General features: G+C 40.4%; 1 protein-coding gene across 1 annotated transcript in view; it reads right to left on the bottom strand.

Annotated features, from left to right (window-relative positions):
* The window catches only part of adarb2 (adenosine deaminase RNA specific B2 (inactive)), a 93497-nt gene that overhangs the window by 38195 nt on the left and 37925 nt on the right, over nucleotides 1-17377 (bottom strand). The window contains exon 3 of the mRNA XM_053636493.1: nucleotides 12403-12517. Coding sequence (XP_053492468.1) covers nucleotides 12403-12517 — 115 coding nt within the window. The remainder of the gene's footprint in view (nucleotides 1-12402; nucleotides 12518-17377) is intronic.

Below are 17377 nucleotides of genomic sequence, written 5' to 3'. Positions count from 1 at the left end.
TCCTATTGGAGCTGGAGTTTTATTGACAGCAATGTCTCAGATAATTATCGATAATATAAATGTATAGATATTATAGATTTTATAGAGTAAATATGACATGAGGTAAACTTTATTGATCCTGAAGGAATTTTCTGCACCAGTTGCTCAAGACAATGCATAAATTTGTTTAAATAAATAAATAAATAAATAAATAAGTCTGTGTATATATATATATATATATATATATATATATATATATATATATATATATATATATATACATGTATGTGTGTGTATATATATATACATATATATATATATATATATATATATATATATATATATATATGTATGTATACATGTATGTGTGTGTGTGTGTGTGTATATATATATATATATATACATATATATACATATTATAGATAGACAGAGACATACTAGTAATAAAAATAAAAGTAAATTATAGTTTCATTGTAACATTACTGTAACTACTTTTGCATTTTCATTGTTGAACCTTCTTCAATGCGTAATTAATATTCACTGCCAGTCAGAATCTGAAAATCTGAAGCTTCTTACGTTTTATATACGGTTTAAAACACTGTTATAGTAAAACTATCAAGAACATGGTGGTGTGATGTGGCCTGAGGTGATGTGGTGATGTGCAGTCACTATTAACACCTTAAAATGGATTATTTTCCTATAACTGCATGTCCTGAAGTGTTTTATTCCTCTTACACCACAGCAATATGGCAGCAATTATATTTCTTATTTCTTCAGGAACAACATGTCGCACATTTGATCTGTTTATAGTTATTACATTTAATGTTGTGGGATGTCCTCAAAATCACTTCCCATACTTATTCCTATACTGTCTTCAGTTACAAAGATGAGCAAGTCCATGTAAAGTCCGTGTCGAAAAAACTTAAAGTTACAGCGCTACAAATCCCCGACACTTGAGACTCCTTCTATAAATGTTAAATAAATGTTGTAGAAAACTTCACAATATCAGCAATTACACAGTTTTTTAAAAATCAGTCGATGCAGTGTGTCCACCATACAAGTCCGCGTGTAAGATGTTGCTATAGATATGATAACGTATTAATCAACACCGACTTTATTCTGACCAATCAGAATAAAGAATCCAACAGGACTGTGGCGTAACCCACAGTAATACACAACACTGCGTGTACAAGCAATTTATACTAATGTATTTTGTTTGTTTGCTTGTTTGCCGAGGATGCAGCTGGCCAGAATCTGTTGATCATGTGACTGCAGTGCGCACAGCATTTCCGTCCCTCGCTTTTTACACACTACAGCAACACCAAACCCACAACACCGGCACAAACACGGCTCCACCTGGTCCCGAAACCGAACCCCGCTCGTACAACTCATGCAGGAAAACAGGACTTTGTGCTGAATTTGGAAACAATGAAACGAGAGCATAGGATTGACAGGCTCAGCATGCGCAGACCTCAAAATATAAAGCAGAAAATATCTCTCCATCACATCAGAAATTCAGGGTTCACTGGCTCCCTGAGACCTGCAGGCTAGAGGCAACATATGAGCTTTTATCAGGCAGAGCCCATGCAGGATTGGAAGCCGTGGCCTTTGAGCCGCTGGCACGGCGAGCCAGCAATAACAATAATAAAAGCTAATATTGAAGCGGGGTTAAAGGCGTTAAAGGTTAAAGCTTGGGTTGTTGAGGGGGGAAGGAGAAAAGAAGAAGAAACGAGAGATGGTCTGAATGATCCAGGCTGCTGCTCTGCTATGAAACTCATGAGGAGCTCCGTATTGATTCTGATCAGCTCTGTCAAAAATGAAGCTGGACAGCAGACGGAGTGTTAACAGGATCGTGTAAAGCAAACGAAAGCGGCTGAAGATATTCAACTGCTCATGATCTGAGAGAACAGCATGGATATCTTCCATTATGAACAGAGACAGGTTAAAGACAGCATGAAAGAAAAATAATAATGTGATTTAATGGGGGGGGGGAAGAGAAGAAGTCCAAGCGTGATATTATTCGGCAAGTGACAAAAGAGACTAGAAATCCGCAGGAGTCATTGTAATTTAATGGATTAACACGGATTTTGTGTTTTAAGTGATTGCTGATAAAATGCTGATAAAAAGTGTGCAACACATTTCAAAAAACTGAGGAAGCACAGAACATGGACATTTTGAAAGCATGGTGCGGACTTAACAATCTTAGATGTATGATAAAAACCAGACATTGCAATCAGACAGCAAATAACTGCAAAAAGCACTTGGAATTTTTTTTTGTTTGTTTGTTTTTTTTGCATGCTCAGACGGGGAATTGGCGGCGATATTTTTTTGTTTTGATTTGATTTGCAGGTTGAATGTAAGGGCAGAATATCAAAGCATACACTCTGGTTGTCTGTAAAACAGTATTTCTCTATCGGAAAAGGAAGCACACGCCTTATTTTCCAGAGGCTATGATTCCTTAATTATCAATGATCCAATAAAGAACCCCTTTTCCCCTAAGTACCAAGACAGCTCGGGTAATTTTAAATGCCTGGTGGAAAGAAAATTATTCGTAACCACACACTTATTCAGGTAATACACATACTATTGAGATAGGGTTCTTCAAGGATTCGAGCACTTTTAGGTTCTCATTGGAAATATTTCTGGTAGTGTAGGAAAACACTTTGCTGTAGGGTTCTATAAAAAAAAAAAAAAAAAAAACTTTAAACGTTCCCCCAAAGTGGCAACCAAATTAACCCTTAAGGGTTGGTTCTACTTTTTTCTTTTTTTTTTTCTTTTTTAAGTAAAGTGAATGATTTCTGGCTTTGTTGAGAGACGTTGTGTCTCTGTTGATAAGAATACCGACCCAGTGGCATGCATTTGCACCTTAAAAGGTAGCACTAAGTACTTTGTTTTCCCCACATATGATTGGAAATTCACAAACATACTCACAATGAAATGCTACGATTATATATTAAGCGTTTGATGACGTGCTTATAGCTTTACGTATTTCCGTTCGATGCGATTCCTACGGATCGTCCCTGACACACGTTAATGCAGGAATGATGTGTTATTTAATCATTCATTATTTATAAACTGCACTGTGCAGGCTTGTCCACTGCGACTCCATTCTGTGAAGAAAAACTGCAATGTGATCCACAAGAGATTCAGCTAGAGCATAAATCGATAAATGAATTAAATAACCACTGAAGACAAATCTAGGAGGGTGACTAAGTATCTGTGGGTGAAAAAAAGGCCAAAGCGACAGAAAGCCAATGGGATGAATTATGCTTGTTCTCTCTCTCTCTCTCTCTCTCTCTCTCTCTCTGTCTCTCTCTCGATCAGTCTCTCATGTACACACACATACACAGCTATAAGCTTTCCATCTACAATATCCATCATACAAGCTGCTGTGTTTCTAAACCTCCGAAACTGGTCCCAAGAACCCAAACCTGGCTCAGCATCTTCCTAAAGATGAACGCCAGGACACAATTCCCTTGTCTTTGCCCAAACTGTATTCCAGAGAAATGCTGTGCTTTGTTTCCAAGAAGCAATTCTGCCGGAAATAAAGTGAGTTAAACGGCCTGCGTCGCTTGCCTCTCGCCTCTCGCTGTTGTGTAGATCGCTCTGCTGCTGGGAGAAAAGACTTGTGTGCTAATTTTCCCTCTGTGTCAGCATGAAATCGTTGTAAAGGTTCCTTCATGATGTGTACAAGCCTGCAGGCTTTTCTGCTTTTAGAACTGAAATCATTATAAGGGTCTTTAGGAGAACATGTGACTCTAGCGGGTCTGCCACAAAGGTGAACAGCAATCTGGCCTTATTTACCTACCGCACAGGTCACCTTATGCCGTGTGTGTCGGCATGTTTTTGGTGGACTCAAAACAAGAGGAATATCTGATAAATATTTAAAAATAAGGCTAAAGGTTACTGAAGGTTCTTTTGGTTATTGAGGATAAGGTTAAGGTTAAAAGTAGGTGAGGCGTAGCATTAGGTACCTGCATTATGTGAATGGAAGGTCCTCACAAAGACAGTTACAGCATCAGTGAGCAGTGTGAATGGAGCCCAACCCATCCACCATGTGAACTTGGCTTGTGTTTCCAGGTAAACAAAATCGTAACCGTGATTATCTCAGTTTAGCAGACACACAAGCTCAGTCTGAAGTGACAAAAATAATTCTTAATTGCACCATTTATAGGAATTAGGAACATGCACTCATTATTATGTGTGTAGCATTTGTGTGGAGTGACATTTTCCTTCATACATTCATTAATTCGTTTATCTTTAGCAAGTGCTTTATCCTGGTCAGGGTCCTGGTGGACCCAGAGCCTATCCTGGGTACACTGAGTGCGAGTTACAGCTGAGTTGCTTTGTTATAAATGTGTTATAACAGATTAATATAGTCATTAAGGGTGTAACGATACACTCTGGTCATGTTTCAATTCGATTCACCATTCTGGCTTCATGATCTGATCCAATTCGATTCTCAGAATATTTTGAACGAAATGTTAATGGAACAAAAAACACAGGACAGAAAAGACTCTCTTGTTTGTTTCTGAATCATAAATGTATTTTATATATATATATATATATATATATATATATATATATATATATGTGTGTGTGTGTGTGTGTGTGTGTGTATTTATCTCATTAGCATTTTTGTCTGTATATAACTACATTAAAAACAATGGTCTAATGTTTACATAAATAAAGCCTTTGCTTTGGGAAAATGATGGATTGAAAATCACTGAGCTCTATAGCAGCACCCAAGGCATCACTTTAACCGTAAATAGAGCTCCAAAGTCGGCGAAAATGCCCAACTTCTGGCGATCTCATTCTTGAACACTGTAGATCACAGTGGTGTGGGACTGGTGAAGAGCTGGTGAAGAGCTACTGAAGTGCCCTTTTAAACTGTTATAACATGGTTGTGTAACTGTTTTATGTATGGTGTGTCGGCCATTTTGAGAACGCAATCATGTGACCAGAATGCAGTATATATCTATCTATATATATATATAGATATATACTGATATATATAGATAGATAGATATGTGTGTGTGTGTATTAACTCTATGGGTTGCACAGATTGAGACCTCTGGTGTTCAAATAGTACAACTGTATAACATGTTGTCTTATATAGACTAGTATGTCAGTAGAAAACAGCTAAATTTAATTTTCAGACAAAATTAAAAATGTTATAGACATTTTTTATACCATTAAAGAAAGCATATATTAAATAATAGATCCTAATTCAAATAATTTTTCCTCCATTTTCTCCTCAATTTGGTCTTGTCCATTCCCACGCATTAGCTACTCTCCACTATCACACACCAGCTACTAATCGGAGGAGGGTGAAGTCTAGCACATGCTTCCTCAGAGACATGTGAAACCCACTTTCACATCTCTTCAGACTGTTACTCATGCTGTGTCACAGAGCAGCTTAACACATTCAGAAGAAATCTGCCATTTTCTGCATACTGTACATGAGCTCCCAGACACCCACAATTGTCTAGTGTCGCTGTGATTGGCAGGGGTGTTACATATTACATATCATTCAGATAGAACTTCAGTTCCCCAAGGTGCTTGGAGCAACCTATTTACCAGCTGATTTCTTTACAAAACTTCACAACATTGACTCAGAGAGAACTGGTGCATATAGATGTATAAGAATCTATGTTGGCGTGAAAACCTTAGTTTACATTTCGCACTGTTTATTGCTAATAATTGTCTTTAAAAATCATTGATCATTTTTCAACAAAATCTCCATTTCCAGTACTCAACAAGGCTTCAACAAGTCCAGCATTATTGCCGTAAGCTCCTATTCTGTGGAGTAAGTGGAGCAATAATCCACCAGAGGCGGAGAAAAGACCATTTCTGCAATCTATTCTGGCTACGATAGATCCGCCAGGGGAAATTTTACATCCTGGTTGAGCTTAATTAGCCCCAATACACACACAGTTTCTGAATGAGTTGTGTGTTTCACATGAGACAAATAAATCGTATGGAAACATCTGGCTTGCTCTAGACTGAAAGATGTCTGTCTCAACATGCTTAAATATACACCGGTCAGCCATAACATTAAAACCACTCTCTTAATATTGTGTAGGTCCTCCTTGAGCCGCCAAACCGCTCTGACTCGTCGAGGCACGGACTCCACAAAACCTCTTTTCATCTTTTTCAGCAATTTGTGCTACATTAGCTCTTCTGTGAGATCGGACCAGACGGGCTAGCCTTCGCTTCCCACACGCATCAGTGAGCCTTGGGTGCCCATGACCCTGTCACCGGTCCACCGGTTGTCCTTCCAGGGATCACTTTTGGTAGGTATTAACCACTGCGTACCGGGAACACCCCACAAGACCTGCCGTGTTGGAGATGCTCTGACCCAGTCATCTAGCCATCACAATTTGTCGCTTACAAGTCGCTCAGATCCTTACACTTGCCCATTTTTCCTGCGTCCAACACATCAACTTCAAGAACTGATTCTTCACTTGCTGCCTAATAAATATATCCCACCCCATGACAGGTTCCAATGTAACAAGACCATCAATATTATTCGCTTCACATGTCAGTGGTTTTAATGTTCTGGCTGATTGGTTTATATACTTTTTAATTTAAATTATGCTTTTTTTCTATATATCTCTTCTAGGTTTGGCTATGTCTCTATATTGTGTTGGCAAAAATGGGCAAAAAATATTGATGAAAGATTAGCATGAAACCTATTCTCCTTATGAGTTAAATGTAAGGCAAAGGTCAGTAGAGGTGAAGTGATTTACATCCGCATTAATAAATTAAAATAGCACAGTACAGTACATCCAGTGTTCAGAAAATAAGTATTTAGTTTACATAAATAATAAGTCCGAGCAAAGTAATATCATTCTCGAGCTTTATGTTTTACCTGTACAGAGAGCATTGTAGTGTCAGATATAAAGTACAGGAACATGTATATTATAGTGTACAGTACACTCTCAAACCTGATCTCATGAAACAACTGTAAGAAATGATATGTGAGAGATACGACTATTCAAAGCTTCACGGAAATCACTGAGGTATTGTTGGACGAATTAAAGCCTTGATCTCGCTCATCTCTTCTACCTAACCAACCACTTTTATTTCAATATAGGGAGATTTCTTGGCATCTATTTGTACATACAGTAGTTCATTAGATTTGTAGTCTTTATTTGCTTAAATTTGATCATAATAAAAATACTGATACAAAAAAAAAAAAAAAGATATGATATGTGAGAAATAAAACACTTGGTGGTGTGCTGTTATAGGAAAATAATCAACAACAGGGTTGTGTGATGAAGTGGAGAAATTGCAACGTGTCAAACTCCAAAGTTTTTGCGCTTTAGCTCTGACTGGTACTGTACAAAGCTTGAAGGTCCTTCCAGAAATGTTAAGGACTTGAAGGTTCCACTTGAAGGTCCTTCCAGAAATGTTAAATTAATGTTTCCTTACAGAAAACTTCACTAGAGCAGCAATTACATGTTGTTACGTGGATCCTCTGCCATACAAGTCCCTGTATAAGTTTCTATAGAAGTTATAATGCATTAAAACGAGTGCCTTGTAGCTGGTATAACTATATGTAAAATAGAGATATAGAGCAAATATGAAAATAAATTATAAACTAGAAATACAGAAAAATGTAACTTACTCATAATTCACATGGTGAAGATTCTTGTCTCGTAAGGAAGGCCTTAATTTTAAGAGAAAACCATGAGGAGCCTTTTATAAGGGTAGCTGAGTCAAGCTGACCCCGCGAGATAAAAGTGAGACCAAGGTCTTTCTAAATTGTTTTGTCTCTCTCCACTTTCGAACCTAATGGTAAATTGGAAAGCCCTTTTTCAAAACATAATGGTAATGTAGATGAGCTCTTTTTTTAACCCTATTGGTATTGATATCATAGTCTTTCTGAAATATATTGGTTGTCTACTGTGTAAATACAGTATAAATACTGGAGCTTGAGCTCGAGCTCCGGGTGTCAGATCACTTCTGAGAATTTCATCGGTGTGGATCTCGTGTGGTGGAACGGAACCAATAAATCTGGACCCTTGCTTCTTCTCACTCACGGCTGGTATCTTTTATCTATCTCCACCTGGGTTCGGAGATATGAGTATTTGCTTCTATGTTGAATTTTAAGTGTTTTTGGGTAATAGGCTAAATTTGAGCCAGCACTGGCAACTACTGTCAGAAAAGATTAATCGACAATTTAAGACCAATCAGAGTTGAGAATTCAACAGCACTGCGCGATGAATTCAAATTTCAGGGTGATTTCGTACAAACTAAACTCCGAACACAACCTTAGACCGCATGTAAACAGCCACAAATTTTTAAACAAGACCGTGTTGCGCTTTGTGTCGTATTCAGTTTCTCATTCAGATGTACATGTGTGCATTCGGTGGATAACTGTATGCAAAATGACTACCAGGTTAACTACGCAATCCGAGCACAGACCGGTCGAGGGTGAATAAGGAAAAGCAATTTGAAAAATTCCATGCAATATCACCCTGAACTCCATTTCATTTCTGAAAGTCAATTCCATTACTTCAAAATATTACATTCCGAGAACAGAGAAAACACACACCACACACTCATAAACAACTTTATAGATGAAAAGTTTCTGGGCACCAGATGTTGTTTTTAATATCACATCCCCACTGAAGCAATAACTCTCTGTATCAGTGTGTCCAGCTGAACCTGTGAGTCGCTCGTAACATTGTCAGGCATGTCCCAAGTGTAACCGAATACGCTCCATCCCCTCTAACATCGCTTCATCTGATGTTCAAAACCAAATATCCAAGCGGCGGCAGCAGGCCAGGCTTAAATGAGATTATTCAGAATCACATTCAAGTCTGTATGCTTGCGCCTTTCCTGGATGAAACAACTCAATAAAGGGGCCAGTGAGCTGCTGTGAAACCTCGACTAAGGCTCCTTTTGAGGGAATGAGATTGAGGAAATGCAGCAGTTCAAAGATGGAGATGCATTAATATTCCGCTGGTGCATGTCCAGTAGATGTTCAGAGAGAGAGGAACAGAGCTCCTAGTGTTTTTGTGAAGTTTTGCATGTCTGCTAGCCTGCTACAAACACCCAGCCTGCCCGTGCCTGGATCTTTGAAGATAACAGCCTTATTAATACACAAGTCTAGAAATTACTCTGACACACACACACAGAAATAGAGAGAGAGAGAGAGAGAGAGAGAGAGAGAAATATGACTACCTGATCAAGTCTAAACTGAGGATTCATATATGATAGCGATGCTGGGAAATGATCATGATAGCGCTCTGAACGTAAAGATTATAGAAATGTTACAAGCCGGAGAGATCATCACACCAGCAAAATGTTCAGGAAGCAAATTTATTGGTTAGCTAGATATTTTTGAGCTTAGTTTGACTCTACTTTGTACTTCCTGTCTTATTACAGAGGTTTAATTTTCACTGGGCTATATCGGCATAATGAATTATGAATTATGACCCTGCTCCAGAGCAGCTTAAGTACAGGATCATTGACCATAAAGAGCTTTTGGAACAATCAGTAAATATATATTTTCCCCCTGACTTCGACTACTAATCTTCTGCCATGCCAATAGTTTTACAATTTCTTAACAATTTATAGATTTAGTGGAATAAATTGTGAAAGGGTCACTTATTTTTATTATTATTATTATTATTATTATTATTATTATTATTATTATTATTATTATTATTATTATTGATCCACAGATCAAACAGCATATCTTTGCCAGTTTTTAGGTTGTAATATTGTAAAATCCAGTTGGTAAACTCTCTGCTGCTATCTTCATTATTCTGCAGTCTAAAAAGTCTATTTTCTGTGCAGCATTTTTATATGCTGTTTATGATGTCTCTATGCCTCTATATCAGACATTTCTGCCTCTATATCAAACTTTCCTGCCTTTATATCCATCATTCCTATCTCTGTGTCAGACAGTCCTGACTCTATGTTGGACACCCCAACCTCTATGTCGGACAGTCCTGCTTCTATGTCAGACAGCCCTGCCTCTATGCCAGACAGCCCTGCCTGTGTATCATACAGCCCTGCCTCTATGTCGGACAGCCCTGGTTCTATGTCGGACAGCCCTGTCTCTATGCCAGACAGCCCTGTTTCTATGTCGGACAGCCCTGTCTCTATGTCGGACAGCCCTGCCTCTGTGTCGGATAGTCCTGCCACTATTTTGGGCAGCCCTGCCTCTATGCCAGACAGCCCTGCCTGTGTATCATACATCCCTGACTTTATGTCGGACAGCCCTGTCTCTAGGTCGGACAGCCCTGTTTCTATGTCGGATAGTCCTGCCACTATTTTGGGCAGCCCTGCCTCAATGCCAGACAGCCCTGCCTGTGTATCATACATCCCTGACTTTATGTCGGACAGCCCTGTCTCTATGTCGGACAGCTCTGCCTCTATGTCGGACAGCCCTGCCTCTATGTCGGACAGCCCTGTCTCTATGTCGGACAGCCCTGTCTCTATGTCGGACAGCCCTGCCTCTATGTCGGACAGCCCTGTCTCTATGTCGGACAGCCCTGTCTCTATGTCGGACAGTCCTGCCACTATTTCGGACAGCCCTGCCTCTATGTCGGACAGCCCTGTCTCTATGTCGGACAGTCCTGTCTCTATGTCGGACAGCCCTGTTTCTATGTCGGATAGTCCTGCCACTATTTTGGGCAGCCCTGCCTCTAGGTCGGACAGTCCTGCTTCTATGTCGGACAGCCCTGTTTCTATGTCGGACAGCCCTGTCTCTATGTCAGATAGTCCTGCCAATATTTCGGACAGCCCTCCCTCTATGTCGGACAGCCCTGTTTCTACGTCAGATAGTCCTGCCACTATTTCGGACAGCCCTGCCTCTATGTCGGACAGCCCTGTTTCTACGTCAGATAGTCCTGCCACTATTTCGGACAGCCCTGCCTCTATGTCGGACAGCCCTGTTTCTATGTCGGATAGTCCTGCCACTATTTTGGGCAGCCCTGCCTCTATGCCAGACAGCCCTGCCTGTGTATCATACATCCCTGACTTTATGTCGGACAGCCCTGTCTCTATGTCGGACAGCCCTGTCTCTATGTCGGACAGCCCTGCCTCTATGTCGGACAGCCCTGCCTCTATGTCGGACAGCCCTGCCTCTATGTCGGACAGCCCTGCCTCTATGTCGGACAGCCCTGCCTCTATGTCGGACAGCCCTGTCTCTATGTCGGACAGCCCTGTTTCTATGTCGGATAGTTCTGCCACTATTTTGGGCAGCCCTGCCTCTAGATCGGACAGTCCTGCTTCTATGTCGGACAGCCCTGCCTCTATGACAGACAGCCCTGTCTCTATGTCGGACAGCCCTGTTTCTATGTCGGATAGTCCTGCCACTATTTTGGGCAGCCCTGCCTCTAGGTCGGACAGTCCTGCTTCTATGTCGGACAGCCCTGCCTCTATGACAGACAGCCCTGCCTCTATGCCAGACAGCCCTGCCTGTGTATCATACATCCCTGACTTTATGTCGGACAGCCCTGTCTCTATGTCCGACAGTCCTGCCTCTAGGTCAGACAGTCCTGCTTCCATGTCAGACAGCCCTGCCTCTATGTCGGACAGCCCTGCCTCTATGACAGACAGCCCTGCCTGTGTATCATACATCCCTGACTTTATGTCGGACAGCCCTGTCTATATGTCGGACAGCATTGTCTCTATGTTGGACAGTCCTGCCTCTATGTCGGACAGCCCTGTCTCTATGTCGGACAGCCCTGTCTCTATGTCAGATAGTCCTGCCACTATTTCGGGCAGCCCTGCCTCTAGGTCGGACAGTCCTGCTTCTATGTCAGATAGTCCTGCCACTATTTCGGGCAGCCCTGCCTCTAGGTCGGACAGTCCTGCTTCTATGTCAGACAGCCCTGCCTCTATGTCGGACAGTCCTGCCTCTATGTCGGACAGCCCTGTCTCTATGTCGGACAGTTCTGCCTGTGAATCATACACCCCTGCCTCTATGTCAGACAGCCCTGCCTCTATGACAGACAGTCCTGCCTATGTATCATACATCCCTGCCTCTATGTCGGACAATCCTGCATCTATTTCGGACAGTCCTGCGTCTATGTCAGACAATCCTGCCTGTGTATCATACACCCATGCCTCTATATCAGATATTCCTAACTCTGTATACTTTACTTAGTAACTGTGAAAACCATGACATTTTGTGCTCAAAATTAACATTTCTGCCTCTGTATGAGACATTCCTGCCTTTGTGTCACACATTTGTTCCTCTGTCTCAGCAAATCCTGCCTCTGTATAAGACAATCCAGCCTCTAAATCAGAAACTCCTGCCTCTGTTTTAAATCCTCCTCCCTCTGTATTAGACATTGCTGGTTCTATATCAGACATTGTTGTTTCTATATCAGACGTTCATGCCTCTATCAGACATGTCTAACTTTTATACATTTCTGCCCCTGTATCAGAGCCTACCTCTGGTCATGATGATACCCGCCAGGCCTTTGTGACATGCGTGCATCAGGGCGGAGCAGCCAATCAGCTCGCTGTATTTCTCCATCACCAAATGAAACACGGCGTCTGCAAAGTCCTGAAACACACAACCCATAATGCATTCATTATCTTTAAGAGTCATCTCGTTGCTTCAGAATCATATAAAAATCCAGCTCTTGGTGCTTCTCCCATTATTATAGAGTTATGCTAAATGTCGGAGTAATTTGTGTAAGAAAACGTGTGCTTATGGACACATCTTTTCTAAGCTACTTCCACTTCCATGAAGCCAAGTGAATTATTCAGCGGGATATAAACATACTCTCAGATGTACCATCTGTCCACTGCTGTGTGTGTGGCATATGTGTGTGTGTGTGTGAGTGGGGGGTGGTGATGGTCTGAGCAGCAACCGCTGGAAAAACCCAACCGTCTGAAAAATAGTCTGGCCTCTGTCCCTGAATTCACAAAATGGGTGTGATTCAATCCTGCCCAGGCTGTAGGACAGATGTTCAGCCAACCTGCATGAGCACACACACACACACACACACACACACACACTGACTCATACTTCACACCACACACAGCTTCTGGTTCAAAAAATATGTGCTATTACGTGTAGCAATTAGCAGCTTAGACCCCAGTGGGGACATTCACACACATAAAAACACATACGCCATAACTAATAAGGATTATGGAATAGCAGGAGCCATGGGTGTTAGCCAGGCAGCCAGTACAATACAGAACAGCAGTTGCCTAGCCAGACCTTTTACAGTGGGGTAGCCAGGTTAAACCCAATGACTTTACTGGGGCTAAGGCAAAAAAAAAAAAATACTAGCGTTGAGAATTCAATATAATTATCTAGCGGTAGCTAATAACAAACTGAAGATATCCAATCCAATGTTATGCCTCCAAATGATGGTTATCATTAATATAAAAAAAAGATTTTGCCTGAACATTGTTACTTGTTTGTTTGTTGGGTTCAGTGGGGCCAGGGAATATTTCACTTCTGTGTTAGCTAGCTAAACTTGCTCGATGACAATAATAAATTTAAAACTTCCAGCAAACAATGTTCTCTTGTCTTACTGGGAGGGCCATGGGGTGGCCATGATTCACCCTTTAGCTCTGCCCATGATAAACAAAGCATTATTTTTGAGGGGAAAAAAACAACAATTTGTAATGGGCATTATAGAGCATCGATTTAGTCATTAGGTCCCTCCTGTCTTGCTCTCGTTGTGTCTGCCTTTCACTCTCTTTCACTGTGAGTGTGTGTTTTTGTAGAGGACGTTCACGGCTCATGGCGGTGAGTAAGTGGAATTGCGAGCGATGATAAGAACCCTTCCCTGGCTTGCCTGAAACTTTTTGAAACTGATGACACTGGGCAAAATTCCTTATTATTTAAATGTTACACAAGTACAACGAAGTGGCATAAATAAGCAATCCAAACACCTAGTGAAGATTATATAGTAATGATATTAAACACATTAGCTACATACAGAGCCATAACTTGAAAATATGGGGATTTCTGTATGTCAAAGTGGGTGGGTGGGTGGGGTTGGGGAGGGGGGGTGTATTGCAAATCAATACAAAATTCTTCTACGATGAATATGTTATATCCTGATGGGAGGGGCCACTTCCAGTATGACTCCGCCCCCTATTAACAGCTCCCGAAAGCTCATTAAACGTCAAAGTAAATCATATGCTAAGGTCTTCACACTCACCATGTTTGAAAACCTATAGGAGATTTAGGAGTGATGAGTTATAAAGCGATCCCGTCATCAAAACACTAGCTGAGGGAATATCTTTCGGAAGAACGGCGTTCATCATTCCGGTACAGTTCTAGAGAGTTTCAGGATCAATGCATTAAAGCTGTTCTGGAGGCTTGTAGTGTCTGAACAACTTACCAACACACTTTTACGTTATTTTTGTACAAATTTACAAGTTTTTATGGAATACAGAATTAGCATTCTCTATAGCAACCTTAAAGTCACCTTAAAGCAAAATCCTTTCTGGGGAATTAGTTCGAGTGCACAGAATGGTTTAAAAAAAAAGAAGAAGAAGAAAAAATCACTGCAGCATTTTGCTATGCTATTTTAAGAAATAGAGTAGAGCTATACCATACAGTACGCATTAAAGACCAAGCTATATGATGAAATCTTTCTGTTCTACAGCCACTTATGTGTACTCTGGAAAATGAACATGCTAAACCATTCAGATATAACCCAATTTCCAAGGAATGCCATGTTTTCCAGCAACTACATATCATTTAAAAAATGTTTTCCTGAGATATTTCATGTATAAGTGTAAACAATTTATGTAACTGATTTAAAAAAAATAAATAATTACATAATTGATGAGTAACAGATGTTCGCTTGTGCATGAGTTGTCTAGCACTGATTGAGAGATCATTAGATAAGTCAGCTAGCAACGATTCTCTGTAAACATCAGCCATTCACAGTATATTCTATGTTTAGACTATTTTATTTGAGTTAGTGAAACAATAACGTGACTCAGATGGGTTGGGGGAAAAGGTCCGTATTATACTCATTCATTCATATTCAGTACGAGCTTTATCTTGGTCAAGGTCACGGTGGCTCTTGGGCCTGTCCCAGGAACACTGGGTATGAGGGAGGAATACACTCTGGATTCACACCTAGGGGCCATTTAGTGTAGTCCGTCCTCCTACTGGCATGTTTTGGACAGTGGGAGGAAACAAGGAATGAATGAATGGATGAATGAAATAATCAATCAATCAGCCAGTCAATCAATAATCAACACATTTTGACCAATCAGATTTGAGTGTGCTGTCATTAGTGCCGTCATTAACCTTAAATAGCACATTAAATGATAAAAAGAACTTAACATACAGTGCAATGCCACCACCAATGCTCTGGGCTAGTCTTCATTTAAGCAATCCAAACAACAGATTAACGTCTTACCACACCATAAAACAGACGTATTCCCTCTGAGTGAGCTACACATAGCAGAAGCTGAGCCTTTTTAAAATGCCTTTCAGGCCTAATTAAACACTAAACCCAATGTCACCTTAATAAAACACCCTTTATTGGTGACATTAAACAGATTAAGAGGGATGCCAAACACTGATGCTCTTCAAAAAGGGAAGGTGTATGATATCTCTGGCCTGAGGCCCAGGATCAGGTGAGAAGATCCAACCTGTACTGTATGTGTATGTATGGAAGGATGCAACACACTCGGGTTTGATGGAAGGGGAGGATCCCTCCAGTAATACAATCAGTCCGTACATGATTTCTCTTGTACGAGTATTTTTTTTTTTTGTGATTGTTGCGGCCAAAAATGTGTGATTTCGCTGCAGTTTTTTTTTCTTCAAATTTGCCATGAAATTTGCGGCGGTTTTCTTGTGCTTTTGTTGCGGACAAGTACTTGAATTGGTGAAAATGTAATCGCACGAAAACACAGTGATGTTTGTTGGTAAATCAGCCCTTTTAGCTGTACTCATTTTCAATGCACGTGAACTGAAGAGGGCTTTGGCTGAATGCGCGTTGTGATGACGTCACATGTCGCGCCTCGGCCCAGATTTGCAGAAAATCTGTGGTCATTTAGAAAGATTACAAACTCTGTTTGTAATCTTTCAAAATTACCACAGATTTTCTGCAAATTAAATTCAGCAAAAGTTAATTTCTGCAATTGCAAAAACTACGAAATCCTGAAGGGACTGTACAATACAACAAGGAGGGAGCAGAGATGACTTTAGATCACATGCAGAGATGCAGAGAGAGAGAGAGAGAGAGAGAGAGAGAGAGAGAGAGAGAGAGAGAGAGAGCGCAAATAACTGAAATGGGGTTTTTTATATTCAAAGTCAATGAATTGATGTCCCATTGTTGAGTGTTATGTTCCTGCTTGCCCGCACTTGTGTCAGTTAAATGAAACTGGAGTGACACTTGAAACAGAACCAGACATAGGAGAGAGAGAGAGAGAGAGAGAGAGAGAGAGAGAGAGAGAGATGCAAATCATTTCTATCTTGAGCCAGAAACACTCAACAACACTTTCCCTTCTACCTCTCCAAACCTTTTTCCAAACTCTCAGAAAGTGAAATGAGGTCACGCTGAGATTTCCTGAAAATGCTGAAGATTTTTTCAAAGCTCATATCCAAACATCCAAATTGTCACCAGACTTAAAAACCTCCTTCCAGCTATATTAGGCTTTTCCTTAACTGTCCATGTTAATCATTGGTATCTGTGAAAATCACTGTTAGGGACCCATTAGTTCTATTCAAAGCAGTGGATTCCTCCTGAAATTACAAAAAAAAAAAAAAAAAAATGTATCATTTCCCCAAAATATGTATTCATCAGACATGAAAAGAGTGTCATTTTCTGCTTATTTAAAAATGGGGGGGAAAAAAAGTTGTAATGGTCTGAAATGCAATGGATCAAAGACAGGCCTGTCATGTTTAGAGCAATCAAAAAGGTATTCTATAGCAAAAGAGTCTAAAGGAAAAATGAAAGCGTTACAGTGAGAGAGTGTGTGTAATGACAAACACAGCTGTGATGGGGTGTGTGAAATCAGGAAAGGCCTGAAGAAATTTACTGGGATGGGATGACTTGAACAGCAAGCACTGGGACATTTCATGTTCTGTTTCCTTTTAAACCCTTAAACTTCCAACAATTACTGACTTACTTCTCTCAAAGCATCATTCCATAACTTCAGTGACAACTATTTAGAAGGAAGGAGTCTCCAGTGTCAGGGAACAGACAGGAATATTTTCCACCACAGGAAAGTCTTTGTTCTTTCTGTTTATTTCTTTCTTTTCTTTTCTTTTTTAATGTTTAATTTAATAAAAGAGAGTTTATAGCTGCCTTAACACGTGATAACTAACTTCTTTCACAGATGTTCCATAAGATGAGAGGAACAAGAGGGTATATAAGAGGAATTTACACACTGTAAAACCGGATAAGTTCATTTAACTCCAAAAATTTGAGGAAAC

This window comes from Ictalurus furcatus, chromosome 1 (assembly GCF_023375685.1).
Source record: "Ictalurus furcatus strain D&B chromosome 1, Billie_1.0, whole genome shotgun sequence".
Taxonomy (NCBI): domain Eukaryota; kingdom Metazoa; phylum Chordata; class Actinopteri; order Siluriformes; family Ictaluridae; genus Ictalurus; species Ictalurus furcatus.
This window is presented reverse-complemented; position numbering and strand designations above follow the sequence as displayed.